Source organism: Dreissena polymorpha, chromosome 1, assembly GCF_020536995.1.
Source record: "Dreissena polymorpha isolate Duluth1 chromosome 1, UMN_Dpol_1.0, whole genome shotgun sequence".
NCBI classification, from domain to species: domain Eukaryota; kingdom Metazoa; phylum Mollusca; class Bivalvia; order Myida; family Dreissenidae; genus Dreissena; species Dreissena polymorpha.
Window position 1 is genome coordinate 122,947,703 of NC_068355.1, and position 20,462 is coordinate 122,968,164.

Consider the following 20,462-nt stretch of genomic DNA (forward strand, 5'->3'; position numbering starts at 1 on the left):
TACTATCGCATTGTCGTCTATCGCCTTCCGGTACACATGCGCACATCGTATTTTTCCTCGATAGAGTCACTTTTAAAAATGCTTTACAGTTCGGCATACCTTACATCAATACCCATTCTATAACTTTAAAATAATTTGATTTTATTATGACTGTAACCTCTTTCAAATTGCATCTTTATAAAGTCATCTTTTTTTCTGCAATAAGAAAAGTTTGTGTACCGGAAGGTGATAGTCGACAATGAGATAGTACGATGGCGACAATGCGATAATACGATGACGACAGTACGATAACGCTATATAGTACGATGGCGACAATGCGATAGTGCGATAATACGATGACGACAGTGCGACAATACGATGGCGACAGTGCGATAGTACGATGGCGAAAATGCGATAATGCGACAGTACGATGACGACAATACGACAGTGCGATAATACGATGGCGACAGTAAGATAGTAGGATGGCGACAATGCGATAATACCATAACGACAGTACGATGACTATCGCATTGTCGCCATCGTACTATCGCGTTGTCGCATTGTCGCTATCGTACTATCGCATTGTCGCCATCATACTATCGCACTATCGCATTGTCGCCCTCTGGACTTTAATGTGTTACCACGATGGCCCTAACTGTATTCCGTAACAGGCAGTGGACCTTTTCGTAAGTGTTGCAAGCATTCTTAGCGTACACATGCCGGTGTCATTTAACTGTGCCCGTAAGAAGGGAAACTGTACAGGCTTACAGGGACCTGTTGACGTATTGCAGAATTGAAAATCTTCCTTTTGCAGTCAAAGATTTTCAAAATAAAAACATAATTTCAATATTATGTATGTGTTAATTTAATCAATGTTAAAACAATTAAAACAAGAAAATTGTCTCCGTACAAAAAGGCATTTTATTGACATAAATGCAGCATATACACCGAAGAACACGACACATAAAAAATATATCATAAATACAATTCAATTAAGTATCACAGTCTAAAAAAATCTCAACAATATAAATAAGTGTACCAAAGGTATTGGAATTATGTTTTAAAACTCAACGTTTAAAAAAAATATAAAGTTCGATTAAAAATAATAAATGAATATTATATCTTAACTTGAAATTTTCGAATAATTGATCTATATTTCATTTGTATGAATGGCCTCGGCATGAGTTCAAACCGAGATTTCCCTTAGAACAGGCACAAGCAGATGAGACTCGTTCTGGAAAAACGTGGCTTAATGCATGTGCGTAAAGTGGGATTCCACATAAACCTGTGCAGTCCGCACAAGCTTATCAGAGACGACACTTTCCGCCTAACTAGGATTTTAATGTATAAACAATCCACACAAGCGGAAAGCGGCTTCGCTGATCACAGGCTGACGTGGAACGACAATTTACGCAAAGGCATTAAGCCCAGTTTTCCCAGAACGAGGCTCATATTGTAAAGGCACCTACTAGATAATATAGCTGTCCACGTGGAACATCTTTAACCAGTACAGTTGTTGTGCATATATGGTAATTATAATAAATTTTAGAGCGGAACTAAAATAAGTACACTGATAATAACTGTTCAATATTATTATCACATAATTTGCCTATATACATGTATAACAAAACTGTTTCAAATCCATTTGTATAAGTAATAACAAATTTAATAAGTTTTATATTAATTATTAAATTAAGCATTTAGCCTCATTAGTAAAATGCGCAAGTGAATGAGTTTATTTAATATGACATGAACACTACATGCTTCATTATTTTGTTATTAAACTGAATTATGAGTCAAGTACATCATTTGTCTCGTTTAAGTAAACGAACAGCAAGAACAAAGCGTCCCGCTTGAATTCATAAATTAGTACTTTTAGGAAAAATATACACCCTCAAAACTGCATCTGACATGCAAACTATACAATACGTGTAAATGCTTTTGAAGTTGAGCAGCCATGTAAGTATTGCTAAATAAAATCATATACAAGAATCATAGTTTGTCCTTTCGGATCAACCATTCTACGATGTTAGGCAATATCAACAGGAATGTCAAAGAGGTTTGTGAACAAAACAAAAACATATAATGTAAAAACTGCGAAGTAGGAGCTGGAATATCGTTTTAAACATGCATCGATTGAGCCCTACTTATTCGCCGCTCTTTTTCGTGCCGCTTTACCTCGTTGAAGCTGTGACGTAGGTTCGTGACCTCACGCTTCAAAGTAGATGACGTGAGACTCATTGCCATGCGCACCTGCATAAGCCAAGGTTTCTCCTTAAATGTGTTGGCAATGGCGAGGGACTTAACGGCCCTTTCCCGGGCGTCGAACCCCTGATACTGCTTCATTAGGTTCATCATCGGTATCACGATATCACCCTCACGAACGCCATTGTGATAGAAGAACGGACGCAGGTCGCGTTCGGAGCTTATTACCGGAAGTGGAACGGCGCCCTCTGCGGATGCTTTGTTGCCCTGCTGGACTAACATAGCGGACGTGATCTTCTTCTTTTTACTTACATTAGACATGGAAGTATTCGATCTTTCCACAGAAGTTTTCTCGGATTTCGATGACGACACACTTGTAAGGCGCTCCCTTCTCTTATCCCTGTCGGATTCGGTGTCTTTCTGTTCACTTTTGAGTTTCATGTTCGGTACTGAGGCGCTCAGACTTGATTTCGACTTCGTGGGAATTGCAGGTCCCGTGCGAATATACTTTCTTCCCTTTTCCGTCAATATGTTCATTTTATCGATCGGTTCCATATTCTCCTCCTCTTCCTCGGGGATTCCCTTGGCGATATGAGGTTGAGACTGTGAAAGCGTTATGTTGATCCGAGAACTCTTTTCCATAATTGGTGGAAGTTTTGATTCCTTTCCATCGGGAGTTGAGGGATTTTCAGGGGAATCAGACGCATCCGGTCCGTCAGGTTTGTCGCCCTTAAGCGCACTCTTTAAGCCGGCTCCAACCGCGGCTCCGACGCTTGAACGGCCAACCATTTTACCCCATTTTGTATTCTGACGGAATTTCGGTGCGTAAGTTTGCACAGCGGTCAGATGCTTAAAGTAGGCTTCCGGGTCGTCGCCTTTGTCGCTGTCAGCTGAGGCGCTTTCATTCAGATGCCGTTTCCTCTCTCGAACTCTCTGAACGGTCTTGTTTTTTCCATTCATGGGGCTCGGAGAAAACCCATCGACAATCACCCCATGACTGACGAGCGGTCCGGTGTTGAACGTGCGTCTCTTCAAAGACGACTTATTTGGTCCAAATTTCATAAACGCTTTCTCCTTGCAGCGGTCGCACCAGATCTTGAGCTTGCGAAACGTTTGCAAAGTCATCGATTGACCTCTCGTGACCGGGACCCGAACCCACTGCTTAGTGAGCATAAACGACGCACACGGTCGCTGCTTGTTTCGCAGAGCTAGATTCAGCGGAGTGAGATTGTGGCCTTCTCTTGCCATAGAGCACGTGATATCCGTGCGGACAAACAAGCGGAGAACGCCGAGTTGTCCGAATTCCGCTGCCTCGTGTACCGGCGCTCGTTTCGTCTCGATGTGCGCAAGATCCTTGCACCACTGCCGACTCGGGTGCTGACCTATCGGCTCATCTGGTCTGATCCCAGAGCGAATGCAGGTGTTCGCGAGATCGACGTTGCCGAAGTGCGCGGCAATGTACAAGACCACTTTGAGCTGAAATCGCGACTGGATCTCATCCTGTACAATCAGCGGAGTGACACTGGGCGTCAGGCCGAGAATACTGTAGTTTATGAGCTCCGTCCAGCCGTCCCAACATTCCATATAAATCATGTCTCCGCATTCGATGTTGTAATCAAACAAAGTGTGATTATCAAAGAGCTCCTTATTTTCCCGCGAGACCAGCCTAAATATAGAAACAGGAAGTCCGGACTTTTTTGACACCATGGTCCTCAAGTCCGCCACCTCCATTTTCTCCACGAAATAATCGTCCATGATTTCGATTGTTTCTCCGCTGTGCGAGCAGCGTACGAATAGCACAGGCTTCACTTCTTCTCTCATGCATACCTTGCACGTGGAGCCGGGAACAATGCCAAGGTCGGTGAATATCCAGGCGTCGTTGAGATCGGAACCAGCGTAAGAGAGCACCAGCACCTTCTTGTCCTGCTTCACGAGGTCATCGAAATATATGTTAAGTTTGACCTGGAAAAATGACAAATATGACATCATTAAGCATGTCGGCTGCTCTGACCATGAGCTGGCAGGAGAATACTAGTAATGTCGTCTGCACTAAAAAGGCGTATAACATTTGTGACGACATTATTATACGCTTAAGTGGTATGTTAAACACATAACATTTGAACTATAGATCCATGTGTGTGGTGCAAACATGGCACCTGACATTGGATATGAATGCAATTCCCTTTCAATTTGCTTTATTTCCCTTGATTTGTGTTTCCCGTTGTTTTTTCATTTCTTATAAAGAATACATCTATGGATTGATTGGTCATTGTCGGCCTTTGTGCTACTTAAAGGTACCCGGGTACTTCAAGGTACTTAAAAGTACCCTGGATACGGAAAATATACTAAAACATATCCGTAATATGGGAGGATGCCTTAAAGCGTATTGCCCATACCCGAACTACATTGTTGTTTACATTGGAGTATCCAGGGTACATACATTATAAGTAGTACCTAAGCCGACAACTATCAATTGAGCACTTCTGTGTCGCTCATACTTATGTGAGTCATGTGCTGAGAAACTGGGCATAATGTATGTGCGTAAAGTGTCGTCCCAGATTAGCTTGTGCAGTCCGCACAGGCTAATCAGAAACGACCCTTTCCGCCTAAATTAGATTTTTGCTAAGAAGAGACTACATTTAAACGAAACATGTCATAAAAGCTGCAAGTGTCGTCCTGATAAGCGTGTGCGGACTGCATTATGCCCAGTTTTCTCATTACACGACTCATATTGGCATAAGTCTTTGAAGATGACTTCAAATGCATTCATCGTGTTATCCGTGCAATAGCTTTTGATGTTCTTAATTTACGAATAATATTTCGAATACGTTCGATCTAACGAGGTTCAAAGATTTTATCGATCGAATAAAATATTGTCAAACTTTAAATATTCAATGGGCTCTCGGTGAACTGAATAATCCTACCAGCGTTTAATCCTTGAACGAACAGTTCTAGTTCTGAATCCATTGTGTTCTAAACTTAATCTCCTCTTATATTTATCAAAGTTAATAGCGCCAATAAACCTGACAGGGGAACAAATCAATATTTATCAATGTTAAGAATTTATAAAAACACTAAATACAATTAAAGAGGTTGATTATATCTATCGAATCAACGATGATTAAGTTTAGCTATCCGAGACATGTTGACTTTTCTATAGTAATTCTTTAAGCGTTTTAATATCTTCAAAATTAACAACAACTAAAAGACTGAGTTTCCTCGCGATAAAAAAAAAACAACATAACTGTTAATGCAATATGATTCAGGTTTTACACCATAGAGGAGCCAAAGTATTGATTTAGATTACATAATCGAATCTAAATGCGGACAGCGTTGAAAGAATGATGGCGAAACAATCACGCACAAGAAAATGAAGTCACTTGTTATATAAGACTACCCCCGGTTTTATCAGTGAACCCCTTAACTTTCATTACAATCCCTTTAAAATATGTGCCCATTAATTATAATAAGTTTTATCTAAACGTAAAAGAAGAACACATACTCTCATGGGTTTAAAGAACGCATAGTGATAAGAAAAATATAGAAATTAGAATGTATATTACCTCATTCTACGATATAGTAACACGCACCTGTATCATTTTTTTCACCTCCCCAACCGTGGCCCCCAACGGGACATCTATGGAGACGCGCTCCCCTTCGTGCACCCCAAAAATCAGCATGCTGGGTTTGAGTAGTCGTTTGATACATTCGGATGTCTCGGACATCAATTTTCGTGGAAAACACGTCAACCACGCGGAATACTCGGAACCGTTTGTGGAGTTCGCCTTGCGGATGTGTCCTCCGCCGACAAAGAAGTTCCTCGATTTCTAGGCGGTCAACGACGCAACTGTCTGGTCCCACGCAATATGCAACTACCCAGAATTACCAGGGACTTCCGTATCTGGAAAGAGTATAAAAACATATAACATGTGTCTACATATAGGATTTCTTCCGGGTACTCCCTTTCAGCCAAGACCACTTCAAAAACAATTGGCTGGAAATAACAGCTGTGTTATTTTTTTCCAAATTTTCATTGGTCTTGTAACTAAATGAGACCGGGACACACTCTGGTTTCTTAAATAATGCAGCCTCAATCGCGAGGGAATTTTATTTACTTTGAAAAACACACTTAGAGTCGTTAGTGTGCATGTTGTTTTTTTAAGATAATTTTTTTTGGCAATCGCAAAATGAAAAGTATGCACCATATCTCAGGCAGGTGCCGGTTAAATATTGCGCTACATTTCGTTCTTTCTGAAATAATATATCCACAGTGTATAGCTGTACAGGCATTCGCAAGGTACCCGAGCATACAAGGCTTCAACAATCTTACATTGTATTCCCTTTTCTTATTTCTACTTTATTGTTGCATCGCATTCTCGTGCAATAAAAAATGACACCATCAGAGGTCCAATCGTTCATAATAACCAAACTTCATTCGATTATCCTATCGAATTAACATAATAAAAAAACGCGCTCCATGACACGTTCGATTTGCATAAATAACACACTTGCTGCGTTTCAACTGTATCACCCGTCTTCATTACATATGCGGAAATAAAGTATAAGTCTTGGATCAAAACGTTTGCAACCATAAATGTCTCATTTTGAACAGTTTTACCTTTGTTGCTGTTTATCCCTTAGTTCGCAATTTATTCACATAAAAAGCTGCGAATAAATACATTCCATTTACATAAATTCTGCATATATTCATAAACTATTTATGTAGCACACACAGTAAATCCTGTTGAAATAGCGCTTTGTTTGCACATGCATTACATATATCCGTGTTTCCAGATTTAAATTGTGTTTCTTACAATAATCAAATTATATAACCATTTCATCAACAATGCCATTTGTGTGATCTAATACATTCAGGATAAGGATTGGTTTGCTTGTTTAAATAATTCTCTTACCATTCAGTGGAACCGAGCTAACGACCGATATAATCAGCTGTTTAACCCATAAATACAATAGGAGCTTATTCTTACCCCTTTTATCGTTTTGGGTTTAGAGATATAACTGTTAGTTGAAATACGCGCTAACTAGCGCCAGTGCATTAATTAAATATACCATGCAAAACGCATATTGAAATAATGTACGGTTGATTATCATACGATTACAAGTCTCCCATGTTTGAAATGATTTATTTCAGATAGATAACCATGTTCAGTCTTGTGATATGTACGCAACAAACCATTTTACCATTGGCAGCTTTATCGCACGAAATAATAGCACCAACACTAAAATCCGGATTAAAATTATGATCTTATTCATGAAATTAAATTTAATGATGTTTAATTTGATTATAACTTTCTCGCAATTAATTGATAAAATTATACTTTATTATTTAAACTATAGTAAAATCTTACACGTACACATACTCATATATTTTTTAAAGAGTGCTTTTATTATTTTAAATAACCATATTACATTGAGTATTTGACGTTCAGTCATATCAGACAACTTACTGAAAACGACCAATTGACGGTGTATTTATTGTATATGTTTTTTTTTAAAGAACACCATTCTTTATCAAAATAAACAAATTCTGCAAAGAAAATTCACTTGAAATGTACCTGATAAAAACTGTCCCATGGTTAGAATGTTGTGTATTCACACTATTACAGCCACATGTGTCTGTTTAACTTTTTGCGCTGACCTTATATACCGTATGGTGAGGAATAATCTACAGCACTACTTAACGTAATCCGTGGACTTCCCAAGTAATAACTGCATATAAATTATGTTCAATATCAAATAAAACCTGGCTCTTTGCCCCGTTATCCTATTCGTACCTCGATGGTCGTGGCTAAATCGAAGATCTTGGCAAGAGGATATTCGGTTCGTGGTTCAAATATGCATTTTGTGAATTGTGATTCGATCTCTTTAAGTTAGTCACGGTTGAATAACATCTTAAAGATGATGGATGTCTACGTACATGTGCATGTTATGAATGATTATGGCTTCATTAAGTAGAATGGCACGGGGTCATTTCTTTGTTTACCCCCCCCACCCCCCCCCCCTTCAAATATATAGCCCCTTTACATGTTATGTCCCAACATTATAAATCATTATCATCATCAGCAGCAGCAGCAGCAACAGCAGCAGCAGCTTCAGAATAATCGTCATCGTCGTCGTATTCATCATCATAACCAACATTAATATGTAACGTTTACAAACATAAATTGTTTTTTTTTCAATACTTTGACCGATATATTGATATTCGGCTGCACATCAATTACTTCCATTGTTTTTATAATGACCACCGCAATTTATAATAAGTATCAATCAGTTAAACATTTGGCATACTTTCAAATTTTTCTGATAGTATACTTAATTCACAGAATATCAGTTAATATACTTATATATTAACTGCTATATATATTCATCCTTTTAGTTTCACTTAATTAAATCGTACAGGCCAGTTAGAATGTTAAACATGTGACAAAACACAAAGACATTGCATCAATGTACTATAGAAAACCAATAACACATTATCAAAAGAGTGATAATATTTCGTTTTCATTATTAACGAACACGTTAAACATGTGACTATAAATGACATGACATCAATGTACTATAGAATGTCAATGGTACATTTTCAAAAGAGTGATCATATTTCGCGTTCTTTATTATCAAGGCTTAGTCTACTTGATAAATAGAACGAGACTTGTGAATGATAGATTTCGTAATTTACTCTTTTAAATTCTTGTATTTGCGTCAAATGATCAATACATGTTTTTAGAGTTCATATACGTTGTAGTCACGGGTTCTCTGTAAGTATCACCAAATTATAACGTGATCTTTTGATATGCCGTCTGTCCTTTTTTGCTTAAATTGGCGTTATATCCCAAAGTGCTAAACGAAAAAGGTTGCATTGAATGGCAGCTATAGAATGGACTGAGTGCTTTTTGAATCGTTTCTTCTTGCTTTTTTCAACACGTTTCCCGAATGAATTAATTGTAACGACATGAATGCATGTGCTTTTTACAGCCACAAGGAAAAGTAGTATTAGGATAAAATCCGTCGGTCTTTAAAAGACTCATTCACATGTTTTTGTAATTTAGAGTTGTAGAATCTAGATTAAAATATTACAGTAAAAAGAAAATATTTTGTCTTCACTCAAACGAACGGCGAAAACAACAAAACGTACCCAAAAATGAACAGCATACCATAACAATGTACATAGTTTCACCAGTAAGGTATAAGTATTCAAACATTCATGTATTCCAGTACATAATTTTCAATTTCATTTAAAGGACAGAGCAGCCATGAATAAAAGGGCTTGTCACAGCGACAAATAAGGCACACGTGTTTAGCTTATTGATATGCGCGCGCAGGCCGGGAACCTCGCTCTTTCTCTATCTACTTTCAGTTTCAACAGAAACCTCCACAGACGATTCGATAAATCCCTGTAACTATTGTTTCACTCACTTAATGGGGTAATCAACAAAATATAATGTAAATTGCATACACATGAATCATCCTTATCAATTGTTTAACTTGATTTCGTCTGCCATGGTGATTTCCAGAAAAAATCAGCACGTCAAAAATCAAATCTGGCGCCCATAGTGTTAAGTGGCTGTTATTGTGTATAAAGAGCGAGGTTCCCGGCCTGTGCACGCAATTCAATGAGCGAGCGGGGTGACAGCGATTTAGTTATGCATAATGACGCACTCTCGTTGCTTTAGAAAATGGCGAGTGATTTACCTTGTCAATATCTATGTACATAGTCGAACTATCTTTTTTTTTAAGAATACGTTTGTCGGAAGATTTTTATTATTTTAGTTTGTGTATGCATAATAATAAACAACGGGTAGCTAAAAAATAAATAATAAAAAAACAACATTGTCATTGACATCGAGCGCCTATGCAAATAACGGCACTTGTAGTGTCCAGTAGGCAAATATGACGAGACCAATTGGATGGCAGCTTTAACCCATGTATACATTGTGGACTCTCCCATACTTCTAAAATGGATCAATGTATTTCCAATATTAGGGATGTCTAGTATATTTATTTCTATATTTAGAATATTTATTACAGAAATTCCTTTAAGCAAACAGCGCAGAACAAGATGAGACGCCGCATCATGCGGCGTCTCATCTGGGTCTACGCTGTTTGCTAAGGCCTTTTTTTCTAGTCGCTAGGCATACATGGGTTAAATTGCTCGCAACGCGTCTCCTATATGTACACAACGATTTCATTGAATTACACGATTAACGTGCTTTGATAAATTAGTAGCTCTAAGTTCTTAATGGGTTAATAGTTTACACAAAGAATTGTGTGAAATGATAAAACATAGATGCTAACGAAATCCGTCTTGTTTTAAATTAAGGATCGCATGTCAACAACACGTAAGGGCCGCCTTTCTGAAGCAGTTTTTGACGTATAAGCATCCTTTCTCACGACATGAATTCCACTTACCAGTACAGCAAACGAGCCTTTGAGATAGATTAAAATGCGTGTCCTTCCTCGCATGAGTTACAGCTAGAGTGTAAGTAGTAGATTAGTACGACAAAAGAACTTATTTTACGCGACCCTATCGACTTAAACATCGTTTGACGAATGTGTGCATCACTTTGCATGCGTGTTCAATGCAAGTTTACCTCGGTCGCAATGTCTTGTTTGGAATGAGTGTCAATTGCATGATCTCAGTATTACTTTAATTCAATTATCAATTCAAATAATCATTGGTTTATTATGTCAAAATGTAGCAGTATTACTTCGCTTTGGTTGAAACTACTTAAGTTTCGCCTGCAAAGTACATGACGAACAGAAATAACCTTCATTAATGAGCCGTGTTCTGGGAGGTTTAGATTTGTGCACATGCGCAAAGTGTCGACCCGGATTAGCCTTTGCAGTCCGCAAAGGCTCATAAGGGACGACATTTTCGGACTGTATGGTTTTATTGCTTAAGGGAAGTCTCTTCTCTTGAAAAATTTCCAGTAGAAGCGAAGAGTGTCGTCTCTAATTGGCCTGTGCAAACTGCACAGGCTAATGTGAGACGATAATTTAAGCACACGCATTAAGCCTCGTTTTCTCCGAGCGCGGCTCAAATGTAATGCCAAATTTCCAACAGCTTTGTAATCCATGTAGTATTTTTCGTCTGTTGTATGCTTAAGTACAAATATGTTTTTTTTATAATTTAAATGTGGCCACCGCTAATATAAAGTACACACATATTTCTAGTTGCTTTCATGGAATTATTTGCATACTCTAACCGTTTTAAAACATAACGGCTTTGTTTTACCTGCAGATAATTAGTGCGTGGTTCGAATGCATTATTTAAATTATGACTTTTTTTTAAATACCTTGACCGAAAATTGATACTCATCTATACATTAACGATTTATTACTTCCATTGTTTCAATAATGACCTCCGAAATTTATATTAAGATCAGTAAGTTAAAAATTTGGCATTCGTTCAAATTTTTCGGATAGTTTATTTGATGCACCTTATATCAATTACATCGATGTGTGCATTATAGCAGAATCATAGTTAGTCCTGACAAAGCACAATTTAACAATCACATTTTAGTTAATTCAGAAAACATTACAATTATTTCATATGTTGAAGACATACTTGTTTCGAATATGCCAATTTCTTACAATTAACTACAAGCAAAATTAGTATGTATCTGAATATATTGATTAAAAAAAAATCGTATAATTTTTAGTTTTTAAGAACAGTATTTACCTTTCAAAATTAATACATATTGCCTTGCTTTTGTAATATATATTACACATTTCTGACGTATTAACTAATGATTTATCCTTAAAATGACGATGCACAAACAGTATCAGGCATATACGTAATAAATTTAGTTATTGTAACCGTCAAATTGACAATCATGCTGTGCTGGGAAAAAAATCGAATTCGATCACAAAGATGCTACGATATTAAAACGGATATTTCAAGTTCGTATGCAAACGCAGGGTGCACTTAAAACATCATCAGTTGGTATTTATTTTTGTTTAGAATACGAGTAAGTTACACGATATATTGCAAACAATACTAAATCATAAACTGCTATAAATATTCATCCTATTAGTTTCACTTAAATTTACAGGCTAGTTAGCATGTTAACCCATTTATGCCTAGCGTCTAGAAAAAATGCCTTTGCAAACAGCGTAGACCCAGATGAGACGCCGCATGATTTTGTAAGAAATATTCTAAATATAGAAATATACTATACACCCCTAATTTTGGAAATACATTAATCCAATTAAGAAGGATGGGATAGTCCACTAGGCATAAATGGGTTAAACATTTACCAACACACGACACGACACCATGTACTAATAGAATGTCAATGGTACATTTACAAAATAGTGATCATATTTCGCGTTCTTTATTATCAACGCTTAGTCTACTTGATAAATATAACGAAACTTGTGAATGATAGATTTCGTAATTAACTCTTTTAAATTCTTTTTTTGCGTCAACTGATCAATACATGCTTTTTATAGTTTGTATGCGCGGTAGAACTTGTCACGAGTTCTTTATATGAATCGCATAATTAGTTATCAAATTTATAAGCATATAACGGCACCTTTTGATACATCGAATTGACTTTAATTGAAATGAACGTCATATTTCAAAATGCTGAAACATGTTTCCTTGAAAAGCAAGTATAGATGAGACTATATTCTTTGAAATTCTTTTTTTCTGATAATCTTCAAAACGTTTCTTTTATGCATTGATTGCAACGACATGAGTGCGTATGCTTTTGACAGCCACAAGGACAAGTCATTGAGATAGAATATATTGCTCTTCAAAATATTCATGCACTTAATGTGTTATTTTTAGCTTAAATATCTGGGTCCAAATATTATAGTAAAAATATAAGACTCTATCTATACTTGAACGAACGGCTAAAACACCAAAAGGCATACACGAAATGATTAATATTGCATATATACGTAAAAATAGGTATTCCCGAAGCATTAAATACTCAATTATTAAGATATAGCGGTAGATCATCTCCATTCCATGGAGACGTCTTAAATGAAAGAACTTGACACAAAAAGGCACACGTGTGTGGCTTTAGGAAAAGCTGTACTAGTATTTGACCGGCATATCTAATTGTTGTGTAAGAAAACAATAATGCCCCCCCCCCCAAATAATCCGATAATATTGTTACAGCGGTGAGCCGAGTTGCTTATTAATTTTAATTATTTAACCAAACATGACCATTTTAAAAACTATCATAAGCAGAGTGGTAAAATATGAATAACACAAATGGTCACTTTCAAATATAAATATGGTTATTCGTCCCGAAAACGAAATTCCAACTAAACAGAAAGATATAAAATAATATCCACAAACGCGGTCACCGATAAAACTGTAATAACTCCTACGTCAATTACGTGTTAAATATGTGCAAATAACAACACTTTGGGAATGTCCAGTGAGCAAATATAACAGACCATTTGATTGTGGCTTTAAATTGTGGCTTTAAATTGTTCGCAAATCGGGGCCTTACATTTAAACGTCTATTTTCGTTGAATTTAATGAAATAGGTCCTTTGATAAAGTATTAGCTCTTAGGTCTTACGAAGTAAACATTTTAGACCACGATGTATTTAAATTTAGAATTTAAATACACATCAACATTAAAATTTCCTACAATGACGACGCTTATAGGCTTACAAAATTGGTTGCGTTTTACATTACAATCCTAATGTCAACAACACATAAGGAACACTTTATCGGAGCATAAGCATCCTTTCTTTCGACAGGAAATCCCCTGACAAATACAGAAATTGAGCCTTTTAAATAGTACCATACTCATTAAAAATTCATGTCTTGCCAAGCATACGTTACTGCACGAGTGAATAACGTCCATAACGTATTTTAACGTCGTTCAAAGAACGTATGCATTGCTTGTAAAAACGGGTATATTTCAGATTGATCGCTCCTGTAATGCATTGCTTGGCGTGCGTGTGTAATGAGCGCTCCTGTAATGCATTGCTAGGCGTGCGTGTGTATTGAGCGCTCCTGTAATGTATTGCTTGGCGTGCGTGTGTATTGAGCGCTCCTTTAATGCATTGCTTGGCGTGCGTGTGTATTTCGAATTGTTCGCTCTTATTAATGCCTATTGCCTATATGCCTCAATGCATTTAGATACTGCACGATACAAATTGCAAGTTAAACTTGCATTTAAGGCTTCGCCCACTAGTTATCATTCTGATATCGGTTTGTATGTTAAATGATGAAAATCTCTCAAAAAGATGGTTTAATGGCAACCGACGCCATTTTTTACAATGTGGCCTTTCATTGATTTTTCTGGCCTGAAAGGCAAGTCGCATGTATACTTGTTAACCAATTTATGCCTAGCATCTAGAAAAAATGCATTGGCAAACAGCGTAGACCCAGATGAGACGCCGCATGATGCGGCATCTCATCAGGGTCTGTGCTGTTTGCTTAGAGGAATTTCTGTAAGAAATATTCTAAATATAGAAATTAATATACTAGACATCCCTAACTTTGGAACTAAACTGATCCAATTTTGACGGATGAGTCCACTAGGCATGAAGGGGGTTAAACGTCTTATTATACCTCTGTGTGTTTTGAGAATCGCATTCACTACTTCAGAGGTAAAATAATGCGACAGTTTTGTCGACAATTGGCATTCAAACATAATATTTTATAAATTGATGTTATCAATGTAACATAACAGTTTTAATAAATATTGACATAGCAATTGTATACAACGTTGTTTTTGAATACTGTTGAAAAAAATATTTGTACACTATTCTTGACATGAAGTATGTAGTACACTCGCACATATTTATGACATCATATCGTATTTTGAGATTTTACATGAGCTGAAAATCAAACGTTGTTTGCAGTATTTCTACAGTATTACAAGTAGATAATAATAAGCTTGATGTGGATGGTAATTTAAGGCAGCGCATTTTCAAAAGTGGTTTTTGTCTATTATGCAAAATGTTACAAACTATCTAAAAAATGTTACAATATACATGTATCTATAAAAAAGATACCCCGTTTCAAACTATACTTTGTTCAGACTTCGCTTCGTTTGAAACTCTATTTTAGAGCAAATAAATGCGTGTAAAATACATGACAAACAGTAATTAACTTCATACATGAGCATATAATGGGAAAATTGCATGTGTGGAAACTGTCGTTCCAGATTAGCCTTTGAAGTCCGCACAGGTAAATCAGAGACGACACAATCGCTTTTTTGGTGATTTTTGTTATAGTTAATTTTAATCGATTGTCATGTATCTTAAGTTTTTAAGTGAATGACATTACTCAATTTTCAGATCACTGCTTAATAGATTTAGTCCTTACATGTAGGTTTTGAGAACCGAATGCTTCTAATATTTTATTTAATAAGTTACCTTTGGATGATGATAAATCCGCCGATTTAAATATGCTACTCAATAGTAAAACTAATATGTTTGAAATATTACTAACAATTTAATCCTAAAACATGAAAATTTTAGCACTTGTATTAATCAATTGTGTGAACTGATATACAGGTACATGGGCGTACTCTAAATTTCGATAGTGCAAAACCGCGAAATATACGCAAATCTTTTTCGTTCGACCAAATCTGCAAAAGTCATAAAAGATCGTTCTATGACTGTAAACGCATATACAAAAACGATCAATTAGTTGCGAACAGAACGGCATTTTTACAAGCCAGATCGATATATTGTAAAACAAAACTTATTGAAAAAAAAAATACTATAATAAAGAAAGTAAAGCACTGTCACCCTTAAGTTAATCCAACCCAAAGAAATTTTGGAAATACATAAATAAATATAAACTTAATATAACGACTTGTACAAATGACGTTAACATCGATGAATTAATAGATCATTTTATGCAGTTATCTAACACACCTCATTACAGATCGTTCAATGCTGATGAGTACGCATCAAGAAGTGAAACAATTCATATTGATGATATAGATCGCCCATTAACACTTCTAGAAATACAAAAAAACAATATCAAATCTAAAACGTAATAAAAGCGCCGTTATGTCAAAAAATGTTGCAGACTTCTTTATTGACTGCAACGAGTTTATTTAAAAAAATTAATTACATATTCGATAAAGGCATTTATCCGGAAACTTGGTGTTATGGCGCTATCATCCCTATTTTCAAAATAGGAGATAAACATGTTGCATCTAACTATAGAGGGATTACTTTAGTAAATATCGTAGCTAAAATATTTTCAACTACATTGCGCAATCGAATTAATTCTTGGTGCGAGAATGATAATATATAAATCGAAACTTTATTGCGTTTTTATTGATTATGAAAAGGCATTTGATACTGTTATACACGAGGCTTTGTGGATTAAATTAGTACAGGCAGGAATAAGCTGTAAAACGTTAAACATGATCAAGTCAATCTATCAAATGTTAAATCTTGTGTAACAAATTATAAAGATATGTCTTATTCGGAGCTTTTTGATGTTACGTTATGAGTAAAACAGGGTGAGCCATTATCACTTTTATTATTCATTTTATTCATTAATGAAATTAATGATTGTATTGATGTTAATAGTTTTACTGAAAATGATGTACGTTTATAATCAATATTTATGTTATTATTTGCTGATGACATTGCATTATTTACCACTAATCCAGAAAGTCTACGATTGCAATTAAATTCTATCTATCAATACTCATGTAAATGGGGATTAAAAATTAATACAAACAAAACTAAAATTTGCATATTCGAAAAAAGGAAAAGTAATTGTACATTTAGATGGAATATTAACCAACAGGCTATTGAAATTGTTGATGAATTTGCTTATTTAGGCCTTAAACTACACTTCACTGGTAATATATCAAAAGCAATTAAGGCAAATAATGAACAAGCCTTAAAAGCTTACAACCATTTATCGTCCATTTTTAGCAAAGTTAAGCTGGATATTAAAACAAAACTTTCTCTGTTCGACTCCTAGTGGTACCAATTATTTTATATGCATCTGAAATATCGGATATTTACAACATTGATGAAGTTGACAAACTTCATTTCAAATTCTGTAAAACTATTCTTGGTGTGCGCTCTCAGACTTCTAATGCCGCTGTACTAGGCGAACTAGGCAGATTTCCTCTCTCTATTATATGCGAACAACGGGCACTTAGTTATTGGTTAAAAATCAAACAAAATCCTGAATCTCTTATGCACACTGTTTATAATGAACAATGTAATCTTTACAATTATTTTATTAGGATAATAATAACAATAACAAAACACTGTGGTGTGCCTTTGTACAACAACAATTAGAACATCTAGGACACGGACTTTTATTGAATAATTTAATTAACAATTTTAATTATTTTAATGACATCAACCAGACAATAAAAAAAAACATTTATCCAAAATTGGCATGATACAATATTTAACCAACCGAATTAGAATACTACAGAATGTTTAAGACTGAATTCGCATATGAAAAATATTTAAACTTCATCAATACTAAATTTCAGACACAAAATTTATCAAGATTTAGACTTAGCGCCCATAACTTGAAAAAGAAACTGGTAGATATAATAACATACCAAGAGACCAACGCACATGTAGCTATGTAACTCAAACGTTGTTGAATCTGAATACCACTTCTTTCTAACGTGTCCAATCTATAAAGATCTACGAACAAAATATTGTATTCGATCAAACTGACCAAATTTAACAAAATTTAAAAACATTCTATCTTGTCAACATAATAAAGTCATTTAGAATGTTGCCACATTCATAACCGATGCCACTTAACTCCGTGAGGAAAAATTACAAGCATTTGCTGTTTCTTAAATAAATATTTATGTAACCCTAATTATATTGTCTATAAACATGTATTACTTGTTTGCTCTTTTTTTGTTGTTGCTGCTGCTAATACGTACACGTTTGTACATAAGGTTTGAACACTTTCATTGTAGTTCGTGTTTGTTTATTTGCATGATTGTGTGTGTATTGTACTGATGCACTTTGACTATACTTAGTTAACTTGTATGTAAATGGTCAAAGGCGTTTTGCCGATATACCAATTAAAACTTGAAACTTGAAACTTTGTTCAAAGAAAGTCTGTTCGTTTTAAAAATCCAGTTCACGCGGAAAATGGCGTTCCTGATTAGCCTGTGCGGACTGCATTAAGCCCCGTTTTCCTAAAGCGCGGGACAAATGTTACGCACAATTTCTAACAGCTGTTTCGCCATATAGATTAGTGTTATGTTTAAGCACGCAAATGGTTTTATAATTTATATGTGGCAAACTCTTATAAATGTAAAACAGATTTCAATTTACTTCCATACCAGGATTTGCGTACACTACCCGTTTTCAATTATAGTGCAATATATGCCTTTATGGTAAACAATTTAATGTAAGAATTGGATATTATTGTTCACATTTCAGTTTGACAAGCAATTACTTGTCAGAATCATTTATTAATAACCTTGCGTATCTTTGCCAAGTAGGACGATGGAAGACCGAGTAGATGTTGTAAATTGCAAGAAAGATGCGTTTGTAACTTTTTATCCATCATGTCGTGGTTGTTACATATAAATGTACTTGGTGTTCGTAGTTATGATGATGATATTGAGTAGTTGAAGGAGATGGAGATGCTGCTGTTGTTGTTGTTGCTGCTGATGATGATGATGATAATGATAATCGCCGTATACCGTTTTACTACTGCGACACTTGTGTCTTCCTGTGATCTAAACATCTTAATCCGGTCTGATGAACGAGGCCACACAACTGCATGTGTATAAAATTGCCAATTAATACTCGGATTGCAGTTATTGACGATCGATTCTGCTTGGCTAATCCAAGAATATCGTATGAACAGAACAGAACAGAACAGAACACGTCTTTAAACGTGGAGGGGAGGGGGGGGGGGGGGGTAAGACGCATTATTTTATATTCATAAATAATCGCTGGAGTCAATGACACAGACGGGTTAACGATAATTAGTGAAAATTAAACTAGTAATTATTAGTACATGTATTTGCAATGAACACAATTTCTAAGTGAAAGGAATTATATAATAAAGCACTGACGTGCATATCTGTTTAGTAAGCGTCCGTCTTCGATTAACATTAAGTTTTAGTTGTCAGGAGTCGAAAGGCAATGAAAGGTTTGGTAATATATATAAAAAAAAACACGAACTTCTGACAATCTCAATTAAATCATTATCATAAATTATTTTTGTCATTATCATTTAAACGTACATTAAAATGCTTCATTAAAGTGATATTATGGGCAGTTTTAACTGTTGAATTGAGCTGAAAAGAATTAACAGGTCAATAGAGTTAGTTAAAATGTGGTTACTGACCAATTATCTGCAACTCGTCTTGCTACCAGTTGTTTAAAAAAATATGTATATTATATTCGGTATTTTACGTGACTGGTGAGTCTTCTAAGCCGAAATGTTCCGTAAAACAAAATAGTGTCTTTGTGTCGTATGAACGAATCTGCACTAAAACTACATTAGATTCACATCGTAAATCGAATCATCAGTTGTCAAAACGAAAGTACGGATGATATTCAAATGCATTATTTTTCTCTTTCCGGTATATTTTCTTTGTATGTTGATGCTGAATTAACAAATATAAGTGTATATGAAGTTAAAACACCAAAAATAAACAACGGTTGCGATAGACACCTATAAAACTGTAAGATGCCCATAATATCACTTTAAGAAAAGCGATATTCTGCGCTATCAAAAGGTCTGGCAAATTGCTGGCATCCATGCATATTAAATCATGCTCACATGTAAAATAAGATAATATTGTAATATATATATATATTTATAGAAGTTTGAATAATAATAACAATGATGATGATGATGATGATGATGATGTTGTTGTTGTTGTTGTTGTTAATGATGATGATGATGATGATGATGATGATGATGATGATGATGATGATGATGATGATGATGATATTATTATATTATTATATTTATTAATGAAACGCTGTCAATAATTCCACTTGAAATCAGGATTGTTCACATGGCATAGGACTATACAAATTTATCGTGTTTTGAGTTTTAAATTGTGTTGCTTACAATTATCAAATAATTAAACCGTTTAATCCAAAATTCCATTTATATATATATATATATATATATATGTATATAATACATTCATGGAAAATAATAGATTTGCTTAATATTTAAAAAAAAGCTCTTACTATTACGTGGAATTGAGCTAATTCCCTATCTAATCAGCCGTGTAATCCATTGATGTAATAGGAGCTAATTATTCCCCTGTTTATCGTGTATGATTTAGA

General features: G+C 35.4%; 1 protein-coding gene across 4 annotated transcripts in view; it reads right to left on the reverse strand.

The window, feature by feature from the left end:
• Positions 1–862: 862 nt before the first annotated feature.
• Positions 863–20,462, reverse strand: part of LOC127847544 (uncharacterized) — a 33,566-nt gene continuing 13,966 nt past the window's right edge. For all 4 annotated transcript variants that reach the window (XM_052379566.1, XM_052379549.1, XM_052379555.1 and 1 more), the window contains 2 exons: positions 5,775–6,085; positions 863–4,146 (listed from right to left, as the gene is read on the reverse strand). In XM_052379566.1, the coding sequence (XP_052235526.1) occupies positions 2,101–4,146; positions 5,775–5,909 (2,181 nt within the window). In that variant the 5' untranslated portion in view covers positions 5,910–6,085 and the 3' untranslated portion in view covers positions 863–2,100. The remainder of the gene's footprint in view (positions 4,147–5,774; positions 6,086–20,462) is intronic.